The 21,321-nt window shown below is 42.8% G+C and overlaps 1 protein-coding gene across 1 annotated transcript in view; it reads right to left on the bottom strand.

Annotated features, from left to right (window-relative positions):
• LOC310779342 (pyruvate carboxylase, mitochondrial-like) overlaps positions 1-21,321 on the bottom strand; it is a gene marked incomplete at its 3' end in the record, with an annotated part of 392,062 nt that overhangs the window by 296,193 nt on the left and 74,548 nt on the right. The window contains exon 10 of the mRNA XM_083639880.1: positions 15,255-15,373. Coding sequence (XP_083496006.1) covers positions 15,255-15,373 — 119 coding nt within the window. The remainder of the gene's footprint in view (positions 1-15,254; positions 15,374-21,321) is intronic.

The raw sequence follows: 21,321 nt of genomic DNA, 5'->3' as shown, positions 1-21,321 counted from the left end.
TAGTATCGAATCGGGAGATAAGTGAATCGGCACAGCCCTACTTTTGGGCGCACTTATAAGAGGGAATAGTACATGGCAGCCCATTAATCTGCTCATCGTGCTGCTGTATATACAACTAAACATAATGAACAGCACTCTCTAAGGCATTGTCTCTCTCTCTTACACACTTTCAAACAGCAGTGTAACTGTACATGGCAGGCTATTCACTTGCTTGATACAGAGAAGGTTCATTCAATCGTTCATTCACCAGTACAGATTCAGAGTATTACACTTGAAATATTAGCCAATACCAAGTGCTGAATTGACCCATTTATTTGACAGAACCCTGCAAACGTACAGTATATTAAGGGCATTAATTTGATGTCACCAGATTAGGATTACAATATATTGGGGTGATATCGGCCGTTTATTAAAAATGTATCCAATTACTACTTATCCTCGACGCGAGACTCAGCCTTCATTCTTCATTGTGAGTCTTGAAGTAGCAGCACAATATGGCGTTGCAGGCTCCGCTAAAAGGGCCTTACATCTTCAATAACGTAGCAATCACAATAAAACAGTACATGCCTGCCGCACAAGGTTGTTATCTGACGGATATGATCATTGGTGTTCCGAAATATTGTGTCACTTGGCAGCGGGGAAACAAACAGCAGCATCTCTGTTGTGTGTCTACGTGTGGAAATCCATAATTACACATCCGGAAGAACAGAAAATACAGGCTCTGGCATGCTTACAAAACACCGATTATCATATCCCATATGTGTCAGATAACAACCTTGTTTGGCAGCCAGGTACAGTATGTCGTTTTTTATTGTGATTGCTACATTATTTAAGATGTAAGGCCATTTTCGGAGCCTGCAACACCATGTTGGGATGCTACTTTGAGACTCAGAATGAAGAATGAAGGCTGAGTCTCGTGTTGAGGCTACCACCTATGCTGTGTTTGGCTGGGTCCAGACCTTCGACTCCGCCCACTCCACCGAGTTTGCTGCTTCTAGTCTGGCATCGTGACATGCAACAGTGATTTCTCATGTTGAAAAAATGCCCGATCCAATGGGCGCCGAGGGGGACTAATGATTAGCCAATCAGCACTAATAAACTGCGCCACGGGCGGGGCTAACGGTCAAGTGCTGTTGCCATGTGCGCAGGCCAAGGAGGAGTAATAACAACAATGCCGACGGAAAGACGAGATAGCTATGGAGGCTGTTCAAAATCGATTAAAAGTACAATCACTTTGAAATCCAAACAACACTGCTTTGAAGACATTGTTATGCGTTCTCCCCACTGGATTATATTCAGGCGGAAACGTTGTTGGTCTGTTGTGATTGGTTCGGGAAAATCCAGCCCCCCTGGGGGATTTCTCCAATGGAAATTGGTTAGAGTGGACGCAATGTCAGACTGAAGTAGGAAATGGACTGTAAACAAGCTGGCAATTCAGTCTAATATCTGACTAGCTGTAATGATATGATGGAGATTGTTTAATTACAGTACATTACTGGTTAAGTGATCAATACTATGCGGGTTGCTTGTTAACCTGAATTGATTATTTTGTGACATATTGATCAGATTCAACACACATATGCATGAATATGTTATTACTTATCAGCTGCTGTTTCATCAAGAGAGTTGTATTGTCCCGTGCTCTGCTTCAGTATTAACACATGAACACGGTTATGAATTTGCTATATCACATTCATTTGGCCATGCTCCATTTAAACATGTAGGAGGACTGAGAGGCAAATCAATGTCATCACTTCAAGTCCAAACACATTGTGCGAGAGGCGAAAAGTAGCGAGACGCGTGTGGCTCGAAAGAAAATTACAGTTACCGGTAATTATCAGGCGACGGCGATTAAAGCTGCGTTCGGTGATGTTTTTGTGTTAAAATAAGTGTTAAATGGCTCTATATTCTGACAGCAATCACTGAGTTAGAGTGTTTGGTCAGTAACTTGGAACTCCCAACCCCCCGCTGTCCTCTATCTGTCTCCTGTAGTCCTGCAGGCAGGGCTCTCCACAACCGTCTCTACGTAACTCGTAGAGACTCACGGATGGCGGCGTTGGATTCGCGCCACGGTCGCTCTGCAATTCAGATGTCGCATTCAACCATTTTCCAAAGGCCGTCCTTAAGCAATAAAAGTAAGCAGTGGAGCGACCTTGTGCATATGATTACTGGATTGATGTAACTAAGGACATGGTTCCCTTTCAAACTGCATGGAGAGGACTTGAACACATGGTGTATCCGAGTTAAGAGTCTTTTATGGATTCATGCACGTTGTGAGGAAACAAATGTGATACGTGCCGTTATCGACTGTGCTTCAAATTAAACTGCGATATGAGTTTTAGGTCGTAGCTCTACTGCCCCCTACTGCCCAATCCTTTCTATTGATCAATCTCCAGACACAAACTCTATCTGAAAAGGTTACTGTAGCTATTACCTGCTGCTAGAGCACCACTCCTCGCTTTGCCCTTTCTGCCTCGCAAATGTGCACACAGACACACATTCAAAGTAAAACTCTTTCTCCTCATGCCGTTTCATACAAAAACGCACAAACTGTCCCCTACTCTTTTAAGCATGCACACAGGCACACACACGCACACGCACACACCCACGCAGCATGAGCCCGAGGGTGTAATTACATCACTTTAGGATCTAAAGGACTCCTGTCCACCCATCTAACAAAAAGTGCAATGTCCCTTGACAGCAACGAGCACACACACACACACACACACACACACAAAGGAAAGATCGTTTACAGCTAAATTATGGACAAATTGAACCTTGAGAGAGGAGTCGTTCAAAGGCGGAGCTTGAGTTGGATACAGAGGCACATACAAACAGCTAGTACAGAAGCGTATCTCCCTCACTCACACACACACACACACACACTATGCCTTCCAGACAAAATATATCTTACATGTATCTCCGACTCACTCACGCACGCTCGCTGTCATAGACACACTCAGTATAGCCATCCATCAGACAGAATTGCCCCCATTCTACAGGAAGGCAGACAGATGAACAGGCATTCACATAATGTCCCTGTGCACTTTGTGTGTGTGTGTCTCTCGTGTGTGTGTGTGTGTGTGTGTGTGTGTGTGTGTGTGTGTGTGTGTGTGTGTGTGTGTGTGTGTGTGTGTGTGTGTGTGTGTGTGTCTCTCTCTCGTGTGTGTGTCTCTGTTTGTGTATGTCAACGCCTTTGGGCATCAACATTTTCGGGAATGCGGGGGCGTATTTTTTGTACGCATCTGTGAATGACTCTTATTGCGTTCGGGCACGCGTGCGCACGCGTGTGCACGTTCACTCTGATTATACATTGTGGTATTCCGCCTCCTCACTGACACTTGTGCACGATGCACCCATTACCACTGCTGCAGTGTGAGAGAGAGATGGAGAGATAGAGAGAGAGAGAGATAGAGAGAGAGAGAGCGAGATAGAGAGATGGAGAGATAGAGAGAGATGGAGTGCGATGGAGGAGATAAATAAATAAAAATACAGTGCCATTGTGACCACAGATTTGGGGTTGGAAGAGGTCGCTATCTAAAAATCGTGGAGGCCGAAAGAGCCACCTGGACACCGACACAGAAATGCATCTCGTATGCACATGTCACAATACTGTATGCCACACATACATCAACATAAGAATGACCTCTTTCCCAAGTTCTGAAAAAGCTACACCAGGTTTCACGAGCCTGCCAGATATTGAAATGCTTCCTTTTAGCAGCTGTCTATTTTGCTCTCGCTTCCTGAGAGATATAAACCAATGCAGAGGAGGCACGAGGCAGAGGAAAAGGAGACGATAGTCAGAAATAAAACATACACCAGCTTGTCAACCTACCAGCGCCGTAGAAGAGAAGGATGAGAGAGAGAGAGAAGACATAACAGAGTAATATACAGTAGAGAGATGGTGGAACAAGAAAAGTAGAAGAAAATAGTAACCATGAATAGTAATAAAAAGAAATAGTAACTGTTTAGCGACTATCCTGTTGAAGTTTCTGTCATTGCTTGATGATGTTCCTCATTTTCAAGAGTGTTTCCTTTGTGGTTTTTCTGATATATTGAGGATCACAGAATGACCCACCGGTGTAGCCGCCTTAGTAATCCTGATTTAATTACTATAAAATTAAAGTCCTTTTATTATGTTGTGTTTCCATTATCTTGTCAAACCCTTGTACTTCTACACGACAGATTGACCAAATAAAAAGCTAGAAGGAGGGAGGGAGGGAGGGTAGGAATACATGGAGTGAGAGAGAGGGGGAAAGAAGAGACAGACAGATGGAGGGAGAGAGAGAAGAGCGAAGGAGGGGAGGGAGGAAAGGGAAGAGTGCAACTTTGTAAAGGGAAAGATAAAAGATGAAGGGAGAGATGGACAGAGCGAAAGGGGAGAAGGTCAGCTAAAGGACAGAGAGAGAGAGGGAGAGAGGAGAGAAGGGAGAATGACAGAGAGAGAGAGAGGTTGCAGGAGGAGAGATGGGAGTGACAGAGCGAGGGAGGGGCAGACGGAGGGAACGACTAAACGAGGAAGAAGAGGAGGCAATGGGGCGAGAAGGAGAGATGAGAGGTAGATGGAGGTAGAGACAGAGAGCGGTGGACAGAGTCAGATGAGGACAGACAGATGAAGGCAAGCGTCTGAGGGAGGAATGAGGGATGAAACGGATAGATTAGAAGAGACAAAGAAGAGAGAGAGACTTGGATACCTGTGTAATATACTGTATTGACCCTCGCTAGATGCCATCAGATTAGCCATGGTTGTAACAAATTCTATGAAGTCCATGTCTATAATGCATTTAAACATACTTATAATGCGTTATAATCTGCACTGTATAGTTACAATTATAAGCCCTCATGAATATTCATAATGTTTTGTAACAATAATCCGAAGCATTTTATAATGAGTTATAAGGTCACGTATAAAACTTCATATGGGCTTCATAGAAAGTGTTACCGGAATTTCCTTCATTACAGGCTGTGTCTTTTCTGCCACAAGCGGGTTCTGCTTTGCCTTTCTAATATGCTTTCTTATGCCTCCCCCAGACCTGACGACAATTTGCCTGATTCCCCCCTCCTGACTATCTGCTGTTGACTTGTCGGGCTCTTCCTGATTGTGAATCGGACATTTCAAACATGTTTGATATTTCTCAGTCGTCTGGGACGAGGTCAGAGGTGACGGGTGACTCGCGGACCTCTTGCGTGGGGCCCCACTCTCTTAGGAGCGCATAGGCACCTTATTTGGCTGGTAGCACTACGTTGTAACATTGAATGTCCTTAGTATATATATATATATATATATATATATATATATATATATATATATATATATATATATGTTTGTTTTTTCCTTTTTTCTCTGTGTCTGAGCCTGTTTTTGCTTTCTTTCTTCGTGTGTTATTCTGTAAAATGTTAAATAAAAAAATAATAAAAAAACACGTTTGATATTTACAACTCGACAGGGGATGGAATTTTGAGCAGAGAGCCAATGAGAGCAAGCTGATGGGGAAGAAATACATTGATATCACAATGACCAATGAATAAAAAGTTCTTATACCGTAGTTTTGAGCCCCTGTCAGTCAGAGGCTGTAATCGCCCTACCTGTCTATCAGGCAGTGTGGGGAGAAAAGGCATTACTGCTGCGGGAAGCAATCCAGTCTATCCAAACTTTTGCCGATCTGATTTCATCATGACATGCAGCAGGGAAACATATTTTGGTAGCCGATGTGTTCAGAAGAGCATTCTCATTTGTTCAGACAGTCTTGCTATAGTGTAGCGTTATATTTTACACGCTTGCTATATTTAAAGTGCTGTGAGGTTTGTTTGGGGAGCATATGCGAGAGACAGGCGGGGACGAAAGTGGGCACTGGGCAGAGAGGAAGAGAGAGTGAGAGGGGGGTGAGCGCTTTGGTCCCTACTCGCTACTGGAACCTCATTTGCTCCAAAATCGAAACAGGTTTGGAGTACGGCCGGGCGTCAAGGCAGTTTTTTTTTTTTTTCTGTCCGTTGCTCCAGGATAATCTTAATTATATCCTCGTCTAGTGGGTGGTGAGCCAGTATTTTATATTTTTTGTTTTGCTCTGAAGTCACGTTTAATCACGCGAGTTTCTGCGAGATTCCAAGTCCTCCGAGGTGACAATCTTTAGCGTAATCGTCAAGTGTGTGGGGTTGCGTCTGAACGGTAGTGATTGTGTGTGCGTTCCAAGATTGAAATGCTAAAAATCAGTTATCTCTGTCGTAAGGTGTGTCTCAAGATTTGTATAATCTTCAAGGATTTGAAAATCTTTAGGTGCGGGGGAGACAGTCATTCTGACATCAGTTGCTCATGCCCTCTGTAGCATTCTGGACCTCACTATTTGAACCTTCATCCACCTTGACATTGCTCAGAGAAGCATCCATGTCCGGATCGAGGGCACCATCTTTGAAAATTCACGCACGCACGCACGCACGCACACACTATTAGTATTGCATTATAAAATATAGACACTCATGAATGAATAGCTTCTGTTAATGATGAGATGGCAAGCTTTGTCATATTCGTTGATACAATATTGACCCAGCTAAAACTACACACAATTTATTTAAATCATCGTACTCATTAAAATTTGCAACACGGTTTGAAAGTTGAGAAATAATTCAGAAGGAATAGCTGCAGGTTTCAGGGAGTTCACAGTAAGTACATGCGCTGGGGTGTTGGTGTACCTGCCAGTTTCTATAGCTACAGGTGCACCTCCACATCTGAATTTAGCAAAGGCGCTTCTGTGCTGCCCTGATAAGATACTTTGTACATAATGACTCTGTTTCAAAAGCACTTTTAAATAGGCAATAAGTGAGGTTTATTACCCTCAGCTTTATTTACCAACTGAAACAATTTCTGTTCATCATCCTGACACTGCAATGTCAAAATTCTTCAAGTCATTTCTTGAATAGAGTAGATCTGTGCGGGCAAGGTGGTGGGACATATGCAAGGGGCTAATAAGAAGTTCTCACAATGTACAAATAATGTTTTACATTAGTCAACTAATCAACTGGGAACCAGTCTGTAAGAACCAGTCTGTAAGACGGCCACAACACTTCACATGGCAATGAGGCAATTCAAGATGTTGCCATTTAGGCCAAGTAATAACAGTTTATGCCAGAGCAAGTTCCGGTCAATATGGTCAAAAGCTTTAGAGAAATCAATGAAAATGAATTAAATCAATGTAGCTTCTTCCTAGAGTCTATAATGTGTATGCAATGTGATCCAGACAACTAATTCTGTTTATCTGCTATGATGTTGTCAGACTTGGCTCTTTCAAAGATGCAATTAAATAACACAACAAAACAACTTATACACAGCAGAGGTGAAAGTAATGTTCCAATAGTTCACTGGGATTATCTTTTCCCGCAGTTTTAGGGATGGGATTGGCTGAGAGAGGGTCAGTCCTGTGGCCACCTATAGGCATTAGTGTGGTCTCATGTTGTTGTGTTCTGACATTGTGTATTTATTTCTGATCATCTCCTCATTTACCACTATGTGATCTTAGGGGATTGCTATCTACCTATGTGTTATATTTTACTGTGTTATATATTACTAATAGTAAGTATTATCATTCTTTGTACCATGTATATTGATTGTTTAGACACTAGGATTTTCTTTTATTTCTGTATTTGATATGTACTGTGTGAGCACAGGACTCTGTGTGCCCAGGGAATACAGATGCAAATGAGCTCTTAGCTATCTCTGGTGCAATATGTTTATTGTGTACTGTCCCTGCTCAAATAAACAATAAAGGTAAAGATAAAGATTGATTATCCCATATTTCCACACCTCAGGGATAACGCCATGTAGAAAACAATGATTCAATTCAGTGCTTTACCATTTTTTCAGCACACCAATAATCCATTGTAGCCATAAGCTTTACCTTTCTTAGCTGTTTGAAGATCCTTTACAATCTCATAATCACTAACATGCCGGTTCAGTGGGGGAGTCAGGGTTAGTGTGTGGACGCTATGGACTAACCCTGCTCCGGGTCCTGGAGTCACTGTGATGGGTGGATTGAGACAGGCTGGCAAACTCTTTTTTTCAACACTCTTTTTTGTCAGTCTGAATAGAGCCATCAGGCAGGCCCCAGGTCAGGACCTCCCAGGGGATGTGGTGGTGGCATTTGCTACCAACACCAAGCTGGTTGACATGTGGCCAGAAGGCCCTTGGGTCAGGGCTCTCGAGTTCATGAATATTCTCCTGCTGTACCGTAGTCTCCGGTGGCGCGTTGTAGCAGCAGCTGGGACTGACCGGTCGAGCAGCCTGTGTGCATCCCTCATTGCAGCTTTAGTCCACACCTTTACAGGACCAGGAGGGCAAGATGTCCAGTCCTTCTCCACTGAGCACAGACTGTTCATAGCAAGGAAGATTCCACCAGACCAGATCCTCTTCTTTTTGTTTGAACGACCAGGTTGAACAGTGACGTCCCTGTGGGGGATCTGTGTTCCCGCCATTTCTTTTAAGATAGCAAAGAAACTTGACTCGATAGCTTCGCTGATGTTGGGGGAAGTCATGACTCATGATTAATGAACACCTTCTTGTACATCTTGTTTATCCAGTGTTGCCTTTTTGTTTTCCAAGTTTTCTTGTGAACCTGTCAGCTGAATTTGGCCATTATGACTCCGCGGTCTATCGCTGTGCGATTGCTTCCTTTCCGCTCCGGGTTCTAGACTAACTTTTCCACTGGTGGCACGGCCACTTTCACAGAGTGTAGGAGGAATGGAGGAATGAAATGGAATGACTGATGAAAAATGAATTGGGCAGAGAGATGAAAGTGATGAAAGAGGGCGGGGAAGAGAAGCGGGGAATGAACGGCAAGTTTAAAGTAGTTTTACGACTGTGTGAGAAAAGACGCCTGGGCCGACAGCTCTATTAGTGATAAGAGTCACTCACGTATGCAGAGAACCAAACTAAAACGAATGCGCTCACCGGCCTCATGAGAGAGAGAGAGAGGGAGTGCAGCGGAGTGAGACGAAACCGCTACAAGAGTAATGGACATCATGTACAAATGTAACCACCGTACAGAGTACACTGTGTTATCATTTACACTACAAGCATAGGCGAAGTTTGAACTTTAAGGTTTGGGGTGCAGAAAAAATCTAGAGGAAAATGAATCATTAGTATAGCAGCAGGTGCATTTTCATATCCCGACTAATATGCCCAATGAGTGATGGAATTTACCTTAGAAATCAAACTCAAATCAAACAAACCACAAAACCGAAAATTGTGTAGTCTAAATAAGTGAGAAAGTGCTAAAAGGAGAGAGCTATGAGTGCTTGAGCACTGAGCAGTGTAACCTACGTTTAAATGTACAGCGTTGTAATTGCCTGTCATGGGTGTGCATGCAAGATGCCCATGCAGGCGAGACGGTTGTATCCGGCTGCCATACCACAGTCATGGAAATTAGACGAGAATAATATTGTGTTTTATAATAAACATTGAAAATAATCACAGTCACACAATTATTCTACCCTTTATCTAGAGCAAGGCATTACAATAAAAGATTACTTCTGTGTTATAATTAAATAGATATTTAAATCCCCACATGCATTTTTGGCTATGGCCAGCACCCCCTGAACCAACGCAAACTCCGCCTATGACTACAAGGCACTGCTGTTGCAATGTTTGTCCCGTTACAAACAGGACATATCACCTACAATTGAGATGTTACACTCTCAATGTATGCAGATTCAGTTTCTGGTGGATAAAGATGGAAAAAGACTTAAAAAGACCAGAAAGAGCAAAACCTGTGGAGAAAAAATATCAAACTGTACTGCGCAGAAAATAACAGCGCCTTAAAAATAAAATATCAATAGGAGCATCAGTAGGAGAAAGCCTGTCGTTTTTTTCTCATTGCCCAGAAAGGCTTACACTTTCAACGTGGGCAGATTCGCGCAGGACGTGGGCTATCCGTTGACCATCTTCCCCATAATTTCCCCAGCGTATTTCAAGTCATTCTTATACACTCCCGGCCATTCAGATGACCCCAATTCCCGGAAAAGTCGATTCCGCCCCCCCGAGATATGTGGATTTGGGACGAGGAGGATATGAAAAACACTGACCATATCTGTAATACAGATATGAGAACTCTCTATGAACGTATGGGCTTGCTGGTAGAAGCACAGCACTGCAGGGTTTATTTGTGTAGGGAGGTGGTGAGGGGGTGGAGAACATGTGGGTAAATGAAAGAAAGGGTGAGAGATAAGAAAGAGAGAGAGAGAGAGCTAAGGGCAGGGAAACATCGACTGTATTGATATCTAAAGTACAGAGTTAACATCTTTTATTCCTAAGATGTCGCCCGCGCCCTGCAGTGTCCTTTTAGCCAATTATATCTTCTTCTTCTTTTTATCTCTTTTTTTTAATAACTGTAATTGATATCTGACTTTGTCTTTGACGTGTAGAAATTATCTTTTGGGCTTAGATCCAAGCAAGGCTGTCAATCACAATAAAATTACAAAAATACGCAGTTTGATTAGTGTTCATTCGTCAGTGGTGGGAATGGGAAAAAATACAATATTGGAATATTGGATGTTGGGTTTGTAGAGACATCTGGTAACTGTACAAAAAAGTACAAGATTTATAGTAGATAAATATCCTTCCCACCCTAAAAATAAAAAGTATGGTAGGCAGTCAAACCCTCCTCATATTGTACTGTATCATTTACTGTATCAAGTAAGAAGAATGGAGACGCAGAAAAGCAAGAGAGAGAGAGCAACACAGGCAGAGTGGTGAGCAGAGGTGAGAGAGAGAAACAGCAGACCGAAGAAGGAGATAGCACATTGTGCGAGTAAAAATAGGATCTATGGACATGGTACAGTATGTATATTTGTGGTTGACATACCAATTATACAGTGAGTATACCCAATAACAATACAACAGAACATCTATGAAAAGTAATGAACATTAGAATTTGTTCAGTGTAGCCCATCGGTGTAACAGTATTTCATCCCAATTGCTTATACTGTTGTTATTTTAGGCTAAAGTGTTTGTCTCTAACTCAAACACTCAACATCTCAAAATACCGCCTGTGTGTCACGAGGTGAATTTGAGTCAATAAGCTCTTATACCAACTTAGATCAACAAGGCCAAGACGTTAGTGTTATGTCTGTAATGCGGAGGAACACATGCTAAAGCCCTCTCCGAAAGCATCGAGGCCTGCCTGCAGCTCCCCGAAAATGTGACTCGACGCAGCTGACGTGAAGATCAAATTGGAGAGAGTCAAAGCTATTACAAAGTATATGCACTACATTCTTGGGCTAACATCTAGTCATTGAAATCCTATAGGGAAATCACACAATTGACTCATTTTCCTGGGGACTCCCCTGTGACCCCCTCATCAAGCTGACGTTCGAGTATATACTGTAGAGAGCAATTGGAGGCTGATGTTGGAGTCCAGAGCCAGGGATGCAGTGCAGGGTTTTTGAAGTGTTTTCTGAGAAAATCAAGTTTTTTAGCCAATGCATTTATGCTTCAAAAATCATCAAAGTGGTGTTAATTTGTGAAGATTATGACAAAGGTAGCAGTTTCATCAACTGTTGTTAAGCACAGACCTTATTTCAGGCATCTAACCAAAATCCCCATACGAAAATTCCATTGACTTCAAGACGAATGTTGGCCTAAAACAATCACACCCAAGTGAGAAATAAGTGGTGCAGACATCATCAGCCTATCTTTTTTTCTTTCTTATTTTTTTTTTTTGTTTATTTCATAAAAAGATTTACAATATTTGACTTAATGATCAAATATGAACTATGCCATTGCTTTCTTCACCTGTACAATTCGGTGGGCAGAATACCGATCTGACCCCGACACTTGTGTGTGGCAGGCAGTCTTGCTATAGTACCATGGCAACACACACCATTCTCACATAAAATGTCACCTTCCTTTCAACTAATTTGAGTTAACTGAATCCGTAGGAAAAGGGGGGGAGGCATTAGATAACAACTATTTGTGAGGTGAAAAAGTGGTAAGAAAAGGAGGTTCAACTGGTTCTGTGTGATCATAATAATTGTGGAGGTTGACCTGGTTTACCTTTTGAAGCTATGGTGTGACACCACCCTCTGAATTAGAATGAGCCCCTGGGATCAGATCTCTGCCCACAAAAATGTTGCCATGGAATGAAATGCTACTGTAGACTTGTCACTCTGAACAAACCACGAAACACAGAACAGGGTTTATGTTACGTATGTATATATATATATATATATATATACAGTATGTCACAAAACCTTGAAGTTAACTTTGGTTAATAATAACCATGGATAATAACACGTATTTGATATTTGATATTTTGTAATTGAATATGAAGATGGTTAGAGAACAGTGACAGGTGACAGTTAAACGCTGGAAGTACGCTGGGGAGCTGTGATCCCAGCGCACAATATGCAATCAAGCAGATTGAAAATAATGTTAGGAAGCTAGCTTGATAGCTAACAGCTAACAAGCCAACAACACACGTTCTGTGATAAAAGCAACCACACTCACCAGAAATATTAAGTGTCTAGCCAATCTGCTCCCACAATTGAGCCTTTCTGTCTCTGTTGTGATAGTTTCTCCATATGAGTAGTTACCTGAAAAGGAGCACACGACACCAGCGTCTTTCTGAAAAGTTAAAATATTTTCAGCTGGAAGCGCTCTGAAAATAGACGCTGGGTGCAGCGCACTTTCTCTAGACGTCCGTGTGCGCCCGCATAAGCTCTCTCCTCATTGGAAACAACTGAAAAAATATGCTGGAGCTGAGGAAAAGAAGCTATATGGACACACGGCCTGCAGTGTATTAGTTACTCATCATGCAAGTGTGCCTGAAACACTGTTTGTTCGATGTGTGGCTGCAACAATTCATGCATAGATCCTCCTCGCATGCGTTTGTCACAGGAAGACATCAGATGGCTAGCAGATTGTCATAGCTGCCAGCGGCTTCATTGCACAAAATGCTATTCATCACTATCTTCTTGGTAGGCCCCCCGTCTCCCATCACTAGGTGAAGGATGTTGGGACACAGATGCTGGTGCTAAGTTCCCAAAATGCTCAAGACTAAACTGGGTCAATATTCTCATCTTCATCGTCATGTATAGCCTTAATCTTATTGTAGGCCTCGATTAACTTCTCAAAGCACATCTGCTGCTCCAGGTTGAAGTGGAGCTCTTCCAGACGGCTGAACATGCTGTCATAATTAGAGCCCGACCGATATATTATCGGCCGATATTGGCCGATAACCGATATATCGGTATCGGCCGATATGTTGGCCAATATGCCGATATTTTTTTATTTTGTATTGTTTAAGTCATAGACAACATGTTGTGTATATTTGATGTTTTTTCTTAATTCAAGTTATATTTTATATTTGTAAACAGGTCAATGGGCCACTTCCAAAAGGACTAACCCAATGAGTGAGCTGGAGCACACGAAGTCACTTAAATAAATTTAATAAAGGTACAAAAACTGACGTTTCGACGCGCACTGCGTCTTCTTCAGAGTTGGACTCTGAAGAAGACGCAGTGCGCGTCGAAACGTCAGTTTTTGTACCTTTATTAAATTTATTTAAGTGACTTCGTGTGCTCCAGCTCACTCATTGGGTTAGTCCTTTTGGAAGTGGCCCATTGACCTGTTTACATTGTTTTGTCCTGTTCTGAGAGCACCGACCTCCCTCTGTGGAGGGGTTGAAGCGCAGGAGATTCCTTCTACTATATTTTATATTTGTTCTATTTGTGTTTTTGTATTTCTAGTTATTTATAATTATTATTAAATCCCCAGTGAAGTTTACTGTTTCATTGCATTGATGTCATTTTGGACAATAAAATTGATTGATAAGCTGTAAAATATCCTGCCTACATTACATATCTCAAGTCATGTCAAGTCATATCTTTGTCAAGTGTTTGATATTTGAGGGATCATTGCAAAAACATTGTGTAATATAATGTGTATATTTATGATGGCCAGCATCATGCTCACACATTTCATCCAAATAGCCTTTAACAGAGCATCACTTAAACTGACTTTAAACAGCTTTTCGGGCCTGGTTTCATGTGTATGTATAGTATAGACAGGTGGTATCAATCAAACATGTTCCTAAGGGGAAAGAGAATAAGATAATGCTTTCTTTTCATCTGAAAGGCATGGAAGCGCCTCGGGACACAGAGGTCAAAGCGATCTCATCGCACAACAGCGAGTTGATCAAAGAGCATCGCACAAATAAACAGCGTATTCCTTACAGATTCAAAGACAAAGAATGAAAGAAGCCAGTGTGAGATGCAGACTGATGAGCAGTGTGTGTGTGTGTGTGTGTGTGTGTGTGTGTGTGTGTGTGTGTGTGTGTGTGTTTCTCCCCAGCTGTGTTGGGTTGTCTTAGAAACAGGTAACACTTCCATTCCAATTTCCCCTTCTTACTGCCAGCATTAGTTGTGCTAATTTGTGCTAATCTAATTCATTATTAATTGTGCTGCTAACTGTGCTGGTAATCCAATATGCATTTGAATCATCTTAATATTGTGTGTGTGTGTGTGTGTGTGTGTGTGTGTGTGTGTGTGTGTGTGTGTGTGTGTGTGTGTGCGCACACTGGCGAGACACTTATGGACCCAGGTGTGATTGCACGGCCGACACTGTACCTGTGTGTTTGGTGTGTGTGTGTGTGTGTGTGTGTGTGTGTATGTGTGTATGAGCATCGGACCCATCTGTGTCGTTAGAGCAGAACAAATCTCACAGGTCATCGGTGGAGCGGAATGCTATTTATATCTTTCATTATCCTCTCTCTCTCACCTCTCTCCTTTCAATCCCGTTGTCTCTCACCCTCTCTCTGACCTCATCTCTTACAGCTTTTCTCTTCACTGATCCCACCTGTCTTTCTCTCTCTCTTCCATTCTTCTCTGTCACATGCCTATTTTCCACTTGCTAACATTCTGTCAATCCTCTCTCCCTCACTTCTTATTCTCTTACTCTATACATATCTCTTACTCTATACATATCTCTTACGCTATACATATCTCTTACTCTATACATATCTCTTACTCTATACATATCTCTTACTCTATACATATCGCCCAGCTTTCTCAGTGTGCTGCCGTTTCTTTCTTTCCCACCTTGCAGGATATCATTTCCTCTTTCCTCCACTCTCTCTACCTCCTCCATGCCTCCACACTTCACTCTCTGACACTGACTAAAGTTTCTGCAGAGGGAACTTTCTAGCCTTGAAACAGTGCCCCCTGTCTGTGCACAGACGACACCACACACACACTCTTCCGTTACTTACTCTGTGATTTCCTCCGTGACCGTGTGTTCCACCTGGAGTCGGGAGTTGACTTCGATGAAGTAGTGCTTGCCATGCTTGTCCACCAAAAACTCCACGGTCCCTGCGTTCTCATAGCCCACCTGCAGAACACGGTCAAGAAGAGGTTTTTAAGCACCGAGTCATATAACAATGTCAGTTATGTAGAAACTCAACATCTCCACCATCAGGGCCCGAAATTAGAGCCCGCCACCCGCCAATGGCGGGCAGATTTTAGGTTTGGCGAGTGACACTAGAGGTCTGTCCGCCACGTGGCGGGTCCCAAAAATGTCGTCATGTAATATTAAAACTGTGTGTAGCCGGCTAACATGAGTGCTTCCTGAGGCTGTTTCATTCTGGCTCTCCCGTATAGGCTACCAAACGTGACTCTGGAATGAAATGCAGTCGTCAATTGAGAGGAGGTAAATTGACAGCCTACGGGCGAATCAATCAATGAATCAATCGCTCGCACTTGTTGCCGACACTCGTATGATACAGTATATATGAGGAGATAATAGTTATCATGTGTGTTTTCGTGCGCAGCTTGCCAACACGAGTGCTTTGTGAGACTGTTTCATTCTGGCTCTCCCGTATAGGCTACCAAACGTGACTCTGGAATGGAATGCAGTCGTCAATTTAGCGGAGGTAAAAAGCGTCTTTTAACCTCTGCTAAATTGACAGCCTACATCGGGCGAATCAATCAATGAATCAATCGCTCGCGCTTGTTGCCGAGCTCGTACGATGAGGAGATGAATCAAAATGCTTACCACCAATAAAGCCGAAGGGGAGCCGAGAACGAGTGCAGGAGAGCTAACGCAGGTGCCAGGTGTGGAGTGGGAGAGAAAGGTGTGTAGCCCAAGTTGTGCGCTGTCTGCACTGACACTGTCGCAGTTATTACTTTTAGCTGCGTTGTTTTTTGTTTTACAACAATTTAAGCTCAAGATTGACTTGACATGTATTGATAAGATTGACTTGACATGTATTGATTAATCAATCATCAATCAATATATTAAAATAATTTGCTTCAAATTTTACTCTGGCCTCTTATTTAAGTGTGTATTCTTCAATGTAATACCTTATCTACTTGAAATGTATTGAAAAAATGTATCTATATGGATATATGTGACACAAAAATGTGTTTTTTTTTTGGCCGGTAAGAAATATGCTTGGCGGGTAGATTTTTTCTAGGGATGCACGATATATTGGCAATTAGAGATGTAACGGTATGAAAATTTCACATCACGATTATCGTAACCAAAATGATCACGGTTATCGTATTATCACGGTATTCGTAAAAAATTGCTGAAAATGTTCAAAAAGTACAGAGACTCACTGGAATCATTTTACGATGTTTTATATTGAAAACTCAGACCCAAAAAGGATTGATACACTCACTGAAATCATTTCTCCAAGGCTGCACGTTTGCATCTGGGAGACGGTTGCCAACTTTGGTTGATGATGGACAGTATTTACCATGTTTTTCAAAGCACTGTAATCATGGTACCACGGTAATCACAGTACCACGGTTTTAACGATAATGAAAATTTGAAACGGTACGGTTATCGTAAGGAATTTTATCACGGTTATCATTAAAACCGGTTATCGTTACATCCCTATTCATAGCTTTCAAGGGGCGTTACGTGCTGCCGGGAACGCCCACCTGACGGTCAAACAGTACTGCTAAGTACTGTTTGAGCGGACGACAGCACAGGCATCACTACAGTATCTTCTCTTTTAGCAATAGTCTCACTAATCCCACAGTGGTTTACCTGCTTTTGAGATCGGCAAAAAATAGTTTGCTTCTGTCTCACCCGTTCTCCCTCTCTCTTCACACGCGACGAGGGCTGTGCTCTCTCTCCACAACATTATAAAAACGAGTCCGCACTCCGCACGCAGTTTGTTGTGAAACAATTTCTCCGAACTGCCATGTGTTGGACAGTAACGTTAACGATAGTTCGGTTTGTTTGAAGTGCCCAAAACGTGCAGTTTGTTTAGATATCGTTCTTTTTCAACGCTTGATAGATGGTCTAAATATTCCTGACTGGAAACTGGTGGAAAAAAGACCGCTTTTTGCTGGAGCTGCGTCTGGTCAGTGTTCAGCGCCATTGTTGTTTTGAGTTTTGACCGCCAGAATGGGCGTTCCTTGTACTTACGTAACGCCCCTTGAAAGCTATGAATTGGCAATCATATCGGTATCGGCAGATGTTAGTCATTTTCTAACATATCGGCATCGGTCCAATGTTGCAATGTTAATATCGGTTATCGGTATCAGCCAAAATGTTTACATTGAGAGGAAACATTGCAGTAAATCTATGATTTCTGGGCTTTTCCAAATGTTTTAGAAATAAAGAAAGACATTAATCTTTCAAATTCAGTGTTTACATACATACTGTACAGTGTTTTTCAGTATGTACACTATTTTATCATCACAAAAATGTGTTTTTATACAGATCATATCGACATCGGTTAATATCGGTTATCGGTATCGGCCAAAATTTTCACATCGGTGCATCCCTAATTTTTTCCATCTACCCGCCACTGGCCGGTGGGTCAAAAAGTTAATTTCGGGCCCTGTCCACCATGCACACCCATCATAAACAGTCTCTCCTCTCTCCATGCAAATACAGCTTTTCAAAATGAGTAAAGAACAAGAAAGTTGATGTTTTTCTGGTATGGAGAGATGAGTGCATTTGTCGTGTCAAGATGGCTTTCCATCACTGCCTTTGAGCCACAGCAGCACAGGCTCTTCAACACAAACTCTTTCATTTCATCTCACAACTTCCTGTGGCCAATATGCACTTACAACCTTACTGTTCATATGCATGCACAAAGCTATTTTGATGCTCAGTGTAAGTTGAGTCAAGTTTCTTCATCTTACTAATATAATAGGACGGAATTCCACAGCGCGGCGTTCTGCGGCGTGGCAGCGACCCACAATTCAATGCATTAGTGATATCATTAGTGAGTGATGTCACTCCTGCAATTGTGACATCATCACTTGAGCAATGACTGTTGACAGCCATGCCAATAGTGACATCATCATTCATGTCATGAATCACCGATGTCACAATGTCAATAGTGTCCAGTGAACTGATGTCACAACTGATGTGACATCATCAGTGATGTCATGTCATAAATCACTGATGTCACAATCTCTATGGATATATATATCACATATCACTGGTCCTACCAAACTTCTATCAAATTAAGCTATCAAAAGTGCATTTGGTGTAAAATGTCAAGAGGATTGCCTCACTCCCAGCATGTTGGGAGTAATTCCAGATCAGGGTTGACCCAGCCTCTCCAAGTACCACATGGAGGAATCCCTCACTCCCTCAGGTGTACAGACATCTGCAGTGTTTACAACCAGTCTCTTCCCCTCAGAGACACGCGCAAACGCCTCGAGACACCCAGAATCTCTAATGTGCTGTGCTTGATGCCGATGATGGACAGGCAGCAGTATGAACGTCTGTTAGCAAAGGAAAAGAGTCCTGAATCGTTGGCCCAAACCCAACGATTTCGCCGGAAGGACAGTGACATGACCAAGTATGTCGAAGATATGTTAATGAAGGACCGGCAGTTCAGCCTGTTCTAATAAGCCACTGCAGGGCTTGACACACAACACAACAGCAGCAGTTGTGATGTAAATCCCCAAGATTAAACAGATACAGTAGCAGATTAAACAGATACAGTAGCAGATTAAACAGATACAGTAGCAGATTAAACAGATACAGTAGCAGATTAAACAGATACAGTAGCAGATTCTACTAGACTAGAGACCATCTTGCGATGGGATCAAACCAACTGTGATGCCTGTCGTCACCAACCAATGTGGGGGGGAGGCCTCACATCATGCCCATTTTTGAACTTGACCATATACGTATATATTTATTTTCTTAGATTATTTTTGGGGCATTTTCGCCTTTATTTAAATAGGACAGTAGGCAGACAGGAAGGGTGGAGAGAGAGAGAGGGGATGACATGCGTTAAAGGACCTCGGGTCGGATTTGAACCCGCGGCGGCCGCGCAAAGGACTGAGTCTCCGTCGTACGTGTGATACCAGGTGACCAGGACACACAAACTTGACCATCATTTCTATGTCAAGTACACACACCTGTAAGGTTTTGTGACTGCATCTCGCACGGTTTTGACGCCATCGCATTCGCAAAACCGTGGGGGGCCAAAGTGGGGGAGCCGGCCCACATGCTCGGATCTCGCCCATTTTCGAACTCTACCTTAATTTTTGGGGCATTTTGACTTCATTATATAGGACAGTAGGCGGACAGGAAAGGTGGGGAGAGAGAGGGGATGACATACGGCCGCGCGAAGGACCGAGCCTACGTGCTACCAGGTGAGCCACCAGGACGCACACGCTCGACCTTCATTTTTATGTCAACTACACCACACCTGTAACATTTCGTGACTGCATTTTGCACCGTTTTGATGCTATCGCATTCACAAAATCTGTCCACAGACAGACAGACAGACAGAGTACTCAAAACGGCTTCTTGGTAGTTCAATAGGTGTCTCCAGGACCACATTTTGCCATGATCACACACAGACATCACAGAATGAGTCTAACCCTAGTGCTCAGCATGTGTACTACAGTCTCCCAAAGCCCTGGCTCTGGCTCCATCCTCTGATACAGAGGTTCAGCAACATCTTGCCTCCAGCGGGAAGAGCCACTGGGAGCCCTCCACTTAAGGGAACGTGGGCCAAGGGGCCTCTCAGGCAGGCCATTGTGCCCTCAACTCCCCCTCAGTGGTTCCCAAACTGGGGTACATGGAGGTACTACAGGGGGTACTTCAGAGAATGTGGAAAATGGAACAAATGTCAGAATAAATCATGGAAATAAATGGAATGTTAAAATGAATCTGGTCAGGCACTATTTGCAACTCTTTCACTACATTTCTCATTTTATATTTTATTAAAAATTTGGGTTATCATTAATTCATTGCATCACATGCTATGGATGTTGTAGTCGGGTAAAGGGGGTACTTGGATTCAGAAATCAGGGAAAGGGGGTACTGAAGCCAAAAGGGTTTGAGAACCACTGCCCTACAGGATGTCATTAGACAGTATGCCCTAACAATGCCTCTAACCAATTATCAGCTGATTCACCCTTTTTTAAACCCCGAAAGCTAAGTGCCAACTTAGCTCTTCCACTCTCTCTCTCACACACCTCTCCTGCTTCACAGGGCCTTCTTTAGCTGTGAGGGTTAACCGTTTCACAGTCTCCTGTTTAAAGTTGGGAGGATGAGGGCCTTTTCACAATAATGCATATGCGAACATCTGGTGAAATCTGCTATGCGGACGAGGTAATGTTATGTTAGCATTAACGGTTAGCCAGCTAGCAACTCCTCAGTAGATGCTTGTGAAGCCCATGTTTTCCTGAGCAGATGCACTGGAGCACATTTAGATCGTAACTCGGAAATACCGTCGGTCGGGACTATTAACTTCCAGCATACTGTAAGTCACGATGGGTCCTAGTGCAAGCTATTTTGACGGGCCCTAGTGCACACTAGTTATTATTACTAGTTATTATGAAGCGCATGCACGCATGCACACACACACACATACACCATTATATATTTTACCAACAATGAGTTGGATTTTACAGTTCTTTGAACACACAGGCGTATTTCCAAGGTGGCAATCTGAATCACTTCCAAGTCCCCGAATCACTGGCAAGGGCCCGTTCTCCACCCAACACATTGTTGATCTCTGTATGGGCCCCACTAGCCCACTGAGGACATCACAATTGCTCGAGTGACATCAATGATGACATAATCATCATCATAATCACTGATGACGTCATCAGTGAGTGATCTCATCAGTGATCTCCCTCGAGCAATTGTGTTGTAATCAGTGATGTCACAAGTTTGTTTGTGAAACAGGCCATTTTGTTTTGTTTTTCTCCCTGCTGAAGCAGACTATTTTTGTAGTCTAAGGTCTTTCAGTGGAGTACCGCCTAAACAACCACTTTGATTGCAGACATTTTCCTCGCATAAACGTATTCAATGTCAGGACAGTCATATGGGAGGGATTGCAG

The sequence above is a fragment of the Poromitra crassiceps genome (genome assembly GCF_964638095.1).
Source record: "Poromitra crassiceps genome assembly, chromosome: 7".
In the NCBI taxonomy this organism is placed as follows: domain Eukaryota; kingdom Metazoa; phylum Chordata; class Actinopteri; order Beryciformes; family Melamphaidae; genus Poromitra; species Poromitra crassiceps.
Note: the sequence above shows the minus strand (reverse complement) of the source record. Positions and strands in the feature narration are given on the sequence as shown.